General features: G+C 36.3%; 1 protein-coding gene across 1 annotated transcript; it reads left to right on the top strand.

Moving 5' to 3' along the window:
• The first annotated feature begins 4,624 nt into the window (after positions 1–4,624).
• LOC149710186 (putative glutamate receptor) lies at positions 4,625–5,966 on the top strand. Its single transcript, XM_089860768.1, has 5 exons — positions 4,625–4,669; positions 4,782–4,885; positions 4,981–5,071; positions 5,520–5,684; positions 5,748–5,966. The coding sequence occupies exons 1-5, from the start codon at positions 4,625–4,627 to the stop codon at positions 5,964–5,966; spliced, it is 624 nt and encodes a 207-aa protein (XP_089716894.1).
• The last annotated feature ends 2,806 nt before the right edge of the window (positions 5,967–8,772 follow it).

Below are 8,772 nucleotides of genomic sequence, written 5' to 3'. Positions count from 1 at the left end.
TTTGGGAAATAAATGAAGATAAACAATAATATTTTGGAAAAGGCGTAACTTTATTTGGGAAGTAAATGAAGATAAACCACAATATTTTGGAAAAGGCGTAACATTATTTGGGAAGTAAATGAAGATAAACCACAATATTTTGGAAAAGGCGTAACATTATTTGGGAAGTAAATGAAGATAAACCACAATATTTTGGGAAAGGCGTAACATTATTTGGGAAGTAAATGAAGATAAACCACAATATTTTGGAAAAGGCGTAACATTATTTGGGATGATAAACAACATATTTTGGAAAGGCGGTCACTTATTTGGAAAATTATATACAATTTGCTTAAAATGTGGCAATTAGCGTTACCCGAGAAACACCACATGGAGGTGGCCACACGTCGTTTCTCATGGGGAGTTTTGTTTAGGCAGGTCCCCTTGCCTACTGCCGTATATATTTACTGAAATTCCACCAAATCTCGTAAAAATAGGTAAATAATAAATTAATTAAGATGACTCAATTCGAGAACCAAAATATCTAGTAGCCCCATCCAAATATTTTATAAGTCCTGAATGAATATCATATGAATAAAATCTACCCTGATTTTCCGGTTTTTTCATGTAAATGAAAAGATCTGCAACCTTACGTTCGTCCTGCCTTGAACAATCTTTCCAACGAATGATTCGCCAAAAATTGTATTTCGATATTCCATTCAATATGCAGAATGCTACAACTTGCATTCTTTTTACATATGTGCATTCGTCAAAAAATGCACACACAATATGTTCAGGAACGCTGCTAAAATCAGATACATCCTTTCCATTTAGCAACCTTCGCATCGCTGCAACGCGATTACTTTTGAAAGCCATAATTATCAACTTTAACTCGATAATTTTTATTTTTACAAACCGTTAATCCTTTTCGATAAATGGTTTGAAAAAAAAAAAAAAGATCTAGATCTACCTTTTATTGTGGGCAGAAGCAGGTTCGGTTAGGTTTTTGGTTTGGATAGCTTAGGATTTCACTTCACGTGGAGAAAATGAATTTTTGTTCTAGAATTAAAACATCCAAACCCACCGCCGGCACAATGGTTGTCATGGTAACGTGGCAACCTTCTTCTTTGCCATGGCAACCGTTCGCGCATGCGCGAACCGTTTTTTAGTAACAGGTGACTTTTTAAGACAGTTGTGGATTATTTTTCCATGTGTCGTGAGGTAACGGAGATTGTCATTTCTAATAGGGCCGACAAAGTTCAGATTGGAGGACCAGGACTGTTTGTGGAGGTGGACGAAACCTACCTTCATACTCGCAAATACAACCGAGGGGCGGAGTTAGCCGGGGAAACCATTTGTATCTTTGGAATTTATTGCCGGGATACAAAAGATGGTCTATTTTTGAAAGTGAAAAATAAGTCCCGTGCTGTTCTGTGGAGGCAAATGGCAAAATATATAGCCCCTGGGTCCATCATCGTGTCTGACGGAGCCCCTATGTACATGAATTGTACGTTAATGGGCTTTCGGGAGCACCTTACCGTGCTTCATAAGTACGAGTTTGTCAACTCGGAAGATTCTCGCGCCCATACCAACAACATCGAGAACCGAAATAGACACGTGAAGGATGCCATTAAGTCCCACAGAACAGACAGGTCATTAAGTAGCTATATGGCTTCTTATTGGTACCGATGCCTATTTTTCAAGGACCAGGATGGAAACTGGCTTCCTCCTGGAACCAATTTTGCTCGGTTCTTGGAAGACGTAAAGTCTTGCTACCCTGGACCGGGCAAAAAAGGCCTTGAATTAATTGAAATCGGGGTCTCGGAGGAAGAGCTGGCTACTCTCGATCCCGAGACAGAACCAGCATTTTTAATTGCTGGCCAAAACGAAGAAAACACTGCCGAATTCACTGACGAATAAGGCAACGTTTTCTTAGTTTTTGGCAGTAGGCAAGGGGCCTGCCTTATCAAAACTCCCCGGTTGGATTATAGCGGCAGTAGGCAAGGGGCCTGCCTTATCAAAACTCCCGGTTGGATTATAGCGGCAGTAGGCAAGGGGCCTGCCTTATCAAAACTCCCGGTTGGATTATAGCGGCAGTAGGCAAGGGGCCTGCCTTATCAAAACTCCCGGTTGGATTATAGCGGCAGTAGGCAAGGGGCCTGCCTTATCAAAACTCCCGGTTGGATTATAGCGGCAGTAGGCAAGGGGCCTGTCTTATCAAAACTCCCGGTTGGATTGTAGCGGCAGTAGGCAAGGGGGCCTGCCTTATCAAAACTCCTCATGAGAAACGACGTGTGGCCACCTCCAAGTGGTGTTTCTCGGGTAACGCTAAGTGCCACACTTTACTGCATAGCCATCGGTATAAACAGTTTTGCAGTTAATAGTGTATAATTTTTAATATACACTTCCTTCCAACATATTGAAGCCTTTTTAAAATATTGTTGTTCACCATCATTTGCTTCCCAATAATTGGCCGCCTTTTCAAAAATATTGCTAATTATCTTCATTTACTTAACAAACAATATTATGCCTTTTCCAAAATATTGTGCTTTACCTTCATTTACTTAACAAACAATATTATGCCTTTTCCAAAATATTGTGCTTTACCTTCATTTACTTCCTAAATAATGTTACGCCTTTTCCAAAATATTATTGTTTATCTTCATTTACTTCCCAAATAATATTATGCCTTTTCCAAAATACTATTGTTTATCTTCATTTACTTCCCAAATAATGTTACGCCTTTTCCAAAATATTGTGGTTTATCTTCATTTACTTCCCAAATAATGTTACGCCTTTCCCAAAATATTGTGGTTTATCTTCATTTACTTCCCAAATAATGTTACGCCTTTTCCAAAATATTGTGGTTTATCTTCATTTACTTCCCAAATAATGTTACGCCTTTTCCAAAGTATTATTGTTTATCTTCATTTATTTCCCAAATAATGTTACGCCTTTTCCAAAATATTGTGGTTTATCTTCATTTACTTCCCAAATAATATTATGCCTTTTCCAAAATATTATTGTTTATCTTTATTTACTTCCGAAATAATCTACGCAATTTAGCAAAATATCGTTGTTTATTTTTAAAATTGGAGCTCGCTTCAAATATTTTTCTATCCTGGTATGAGAATTCTAAATGTTTCAGTGGGTGTTTAAAATTTCATAGCTATATTTCCGCAGTATGTGCTCCTTGAATTCCGTCGCGAGTCCTTATTATTATATTTACCCCCCCGGGTAGTTTTTCAAGATCGAGGGCAGAATGCGTTTAGGCGCGTAGCGGTCTTAATGGCGGTAAGTACATGCAATTTTCAAATTTTCAAAAATTTTTTTAACCAACTTGCGGCGGGTTAAGAATTTTTTCACTATTTTTTCCGAACTCCCCGTGGCCTAATTAGTCAGAATCAAGTGTTGGTTGGGTTAGGTAGGTAAAGTAAAATCCTACCTACCACCTGATGGAGAGTGCTTCCCAGTGCCTCCCGTGAAACCCTAAAGCGTAGTGTCAATTACGCGCCATTACGGAAACTTAATTGCTCACATCATCTTTAATATTTTAGATAGAAATATGTAGGGTTCCAATTGATGCAAATATACCTATCACTGTTATCAATGTGATATAAAATGTTCTCTATGCATAATTCTGTGGCTTTATTCTGCTTAGAAACAATCTAAAAAGCGTTATTTAGCAATTACGAGTGATGTATGAAGTTTAATGATTCAAAAAATTAGTAATTCTAACTTAGTTTTAAGATGAACCATACGCACATTACTGCGATGACCAGAAATAAAAAACAATTAAATCACAGCGTGTATCGGTGTGAATTGCCAGTGTAATAAGTCGATCAATTTCATACGTACTTTATTTAAGTGAAAAATTAAATAAAATATTTAATAATAAAAATAAACTTACTAAAAAAATCAATTCATGGCATTGCACAAACCTGACGTAATATTAAGCACGAAAAACTGTTTGCTACTCTGAAGGAAAACATGCAACCCATTCTTCATACCATTGTTCTCAAAATAAGTACAAATATTGCCCAACGCGTCTAGTTGCGTAAGTTAAAAGTGTTTGTTAGGATTCCTGTGTATAACTTTAGGTAAGTAAATCGAACGATAAGTATAATAGCATGTTCGGGATTTTATAACCCTAGGTTCATTAGAATTTTTCAGCAAACATTTCTAGCCTTCGTAAGAGTCATAGCTTGAAGGTAATACGTTTCACAATGGTAGTGTTTTCAATATTATATGAAAGTATTAGACTTTTTCGATGAATTCGGGAAACGCGACGTCACAAAGACCATGTTGGTTCGGTATTTGTCCATCCGCATTACTAAACGCGTTTACCATTTGATTATTTTACGTAAAGTGTCCTCTAAGTTATGAATAATGAAAAAATGAATGCATTAATGACGTCGCAAATATTAACAACTGCGTATCGTTGGTTCTGAAAGACACGTTGTAAACGAAAAACGGGAAATATTATAATACAGAGATTGACAAAGCAATCACTTCTTCGTGTTCTGAGTTACATCAAACCAACGAGGATTACTGCTGACGCCATAAATATTTATTCTTAAAGTCAACAAAGATTTTAAGTTACCACAAATTTTGCTTCCCCGGCTTTCAGGCTTTCACAAATAGAATGGCCTTGTTTGAAAATGAGACGTTCACTATTGCGGCAATAAACGTAAGTTTTGAACAAAAGTGAAAATGCACTAGGAAATTACCGAAATAATAATAACGAAGCTACATGCCTTGGATTTTGTGGCTCTGATTAAAACACAATAAAATGTTTTCAGACAAGCTCTTTACTTCTTAATATTTTGGAAGATGGGTCCATTGTTCCTAGATTGGGTCCGGATTTTCACTTTTTCCAAACGCTAGTGCTTCTACTGGGTTTCAAGTAATAAAGGCTATAATGCGTTTTTCCCGAATGAACTTAAGAAAACAGTACTGAGGGATTTTTGGGCGAAAGTAATGCCTCATTTTGTTAATTAGATATCGTTTTGTGGTGCCGAAGGATAAAACCTACGGAATGCGTAAATCTGACGGAAATTACACTGGAATTTATGGAATGCTACAAAGAGGGGTATAGCGTTATTCATTTTCTATTAACAGCTTTAGTTAATAATAGAGTGTCGGTTTGGGGACAAATTCCAGGCGTAAATTGTAATGTTTTTCAACAAAATTGTATTAATTTATCTTAAAGATATATCAAACTAGTCAGATTTTGTAACACAAGAGAACCAAACACCACAGGGGTCTTCTTGGGTCATTTCTCTCACGCCAAGAAGCACCGCTAAAGGCAGTGCGAGTTGGCTAGCCTCCAGCGTGTAGTGAACTCGGGCTCCGTCTGGCGTTGCCTCTTGGCGCGAGGGAAATAACCCAAGAGGGCGGCCTCCTTTCTTGTTTGATGCTTTCACTGCAAGTAGTTAATGCAATGGTCTATTCTTCCTAAACATGGAAAAAATCTTAAAATGTCGTAATACATCAATTGTTTCAAAAGATATTTAATATATTATTTATCAAATTTATAGGAAGCGGATTTTGCTATTTGCTCTAGCATAGCTACAGCCCAACGCCAAAAAGTTATCGATTACTCGCCAATTTATAAACAAGACGTTTTAACCTTCTTCACAAGAAAGCCCGATAACCTTCGTGAAAATCAAGACTTGTTCTTCGTGGCACCTTTTCGCAAACAAGTAAAAAACAAACAGGACGATGAAAACAGCTACAAAACTCTAACCCCAAACACCTTATTTTAGCTATGGTATCTGGTGCTGACGTGTGTTTGCACCCTGCCAATCATAATGAAAATGGTTCGCTTAGCATTTCCGGAAATTGTACCGTCTCTTCAAGATTTTTCACTGTGGAGCGTCATTTCGCATTACATAGGTTTAAGTGAGAAGATGAATAATACAAATGAGTACAGCCATAGAGGAAATACCCAATGTACAAATTCATTTAAGTATGGGAAATTATAGGTTTACTGGTTATGTTACTTTCTATAGCACATTTCAGTGGAAAGCGTAATTCAGCCTTTCGCCTTTTTATGGCCACCATGACAATTTCTTTGGGTTGCTTATTTAAAATCTACAGTTCAATGGTATCTTCTACGGTGAGCGCGACACCAGCAGGTGCAACCCTCGATACTGCTAAGCAATTAGGACGAGCCATTAGACACCAGAATTACTCTATTGGACTTCTTAGTAAGCATGACGCATTCGAGGAATTGTTAAAAGTAAGTTGAGGCAGCTTCACCTTGGTGGGGTTCAATCGCAATTAACATCAGAATGTTATTGAATGACTTTCAGAAATCGTTCAAGAATGAATTATTTATTTTGGGGAAACATTTGGAGAAATTTAAACATAAAAACAGGAAAACGTTTTTGGAAGCTGTCAATGATATCGTCAATTCAAAATTCGCCCTCATATCAAGCCGGGATTATTTCTTTCAAATGTTCCAAATTAATGATTTTACTTTAAATGAATTTCCAATTCACGTAGCAAAGGAGGAATTGCAAAAATTATACATAGCGTTTCCCTTCGGCAAGAAATTCCAGCATAAGAATGTTTTCTATCAAATGTACTTGCTATTTCATCTCCATTCTTAATTTCTTACATTAGAGTAATGCAGTGTATGATAAATGGTAAAATCGAGATGTATTTTGACTTATCGTGATGTTTAGTAATTTTAAAATTTCATTGCGAATCAAGTTAAAGGTTTTCACAGTTGATGTTTAAAGTGACAACGAAGAGGGCAGCGGGGGATGGGTAAAAAGGATTTAAAATACGTCAGAGACACGTGACCGAGGAAAGGCGTGTCTCTAAGAAAACTAGTTCGTTCCATACCTAGTTTCGAAATCTAGCACTTAGTGGAATTGGCGCTGCTATCTTGGAAAATGTCCAGTCGCTCTCCATCTTGGCGACACGTGGTACCTGTGACGTATTTCAAATATTTTTACTCATCCGCCGAGCGCTGCCTTCACTAGAATTCCTTTAATGGTTTTTTCTAACTGCAGTAGGCATTTCAAAATATCGAATTTTCTTCCGTTGTGGAAAAAGGAAACCATTAATGATTCTTTTTCCTTAAATATTTTAGAATAGGAAGAATTTTATCACATGGATTTTGGATAAAATGGGAAATGTACGAGAGATTCGTCATGCTAAGTCGATATAATGCGTACAAGGCATCTAAGGAAATTGTTTACATTGAATTCAGCGATTTGGAAGATATTTTCAGGACATTATTAATCACCAATCTTATTTCCTTTGTTCTCGTTAATGCTGAGCGTCTTTACCGGGTCCTTTGTCGCTTTTATAAGATACACAGGTTTAAACTAAATCGGAAGCACCCTTCTCTGTTTAAACTTGACAAATCCATGATAAATTAAAAAATAGGCCTAGAAAACAGGCAAGTTTTTCCTTTAAAAACTGAAAACTTTCCATTCCTTGAAAAGAAATAGTAAAGTTTTCATTGAAATATAGGAATATTTAAAATAAGGTTATCCACTTTTAACTTAATATTTTTGTTTGTTATCTGTAATTACCCCTTTCCCAATAAAATCAAGTCTTGCTTATTTTTAATCATTTCTTATGTCAGTAGTCTAGTATAGCGATAATAAATGGAACTAACATTTTTTAGACCTCAGTCGGCTATGAAAAGATTGTCGGTGTCCATTTTTTTCCCAAAATGCAACAAGGTTGCAATTAGGATAATGGAATCGGTGAATTATTGTCTACATAGAACTCGTCATTTCATCCTCTCGAGGGTTAGCTGTTTTACATTAATATTTATACTTAACAAAAAAGAAAATTATATTACTCTCAGTTTACATCTCATATGAAATGGACCACTCTTTAACTTTGAAAAAAATAAATAAAAAATATTTCGAATACAAAAATTCTACAAGTGCAAAGAAAGATATATATCAGATAAAATTATCATTAAGCCTATTTTAAGTCTAATTCTGAGGCTTTATACAGCAAAAACAAGACAAATAACGATGTAGACCCGGGTCATTCTTAAGTAGATGGGAATATACAGTTATGTTAAATTGGAAAACACAATCAGTCAATATACCAATAATAAACTGCACCTGAGCCAAAATTACGCGTACCTTAATAAATTAGCATTGAATTAATTAAGTATTTTGTCTTTACTATATTTCCCAGAAATAAGCGCGTACTGAATTCACGGGGTCAGTGGCCATCTCGAAACATGGCGCGTATAATGGACGGAAGCTAATGGCTATTTAACGATTGGCGCTTAACTTAGGTATAGATAACGTAATGAAATACAATTTTCCGACTTTCTGTGACCCGCAAATGCGGTCCGGAAATTACGAACACGTTTGCTTCGATTTGCAAAGTGCCGGTGTAAAGGCAAAGCAATTTCGTACTTAGCAGACTATGCATTTCTTTAATTCCAGGACCATAACACAAGAAAATATTATATAACGAAAACAAACCAAGATACAAAATAGAAAAAATCAATTCCTCGCGTTGCGTAACCTGGGCAAATGCAAAAAGGTTCGCTTTAATCTTGAAGTCGACTTCATTATTCTCAAAAGGAGTGCTAAAGTTCACGCGAAGGTTCAAATATTTGCACAAAACGTTGCTTCTGTTGCATGCTGTTCTAAGGTCATTCTTTCGAACGAAAAAATATTCAAGATAAATATCCGGTAATGGAGGTCGAATAACAGTTTCAGCAAATGTTTTTAATGAATCGTGCAAGTCATACTGCTAAATAGTATCTCATTAATTTTTAATACTATACGTAACAGGAAA

This window comes from Phalangium opilio, unplaced genomic scaffold (genome assembly GCF_054372755.1).
Source record: "Phalangium opilio isolate 3A_F unplaced genomic scaffold, DU_Popi_V2 ptg000011l_1, whole genome shotgun sequence".
Classification (NCBI taxonomy): domain Eukaryota; kingdom Metazoa; phylum Arthropoda; class Arachnida; order Opiliones; family Phalangiidae; genus Phalangium; species Phalangium opilio.
This window is presented reverse-complemented; position numbering and strand designations above follow the sequence as displayed.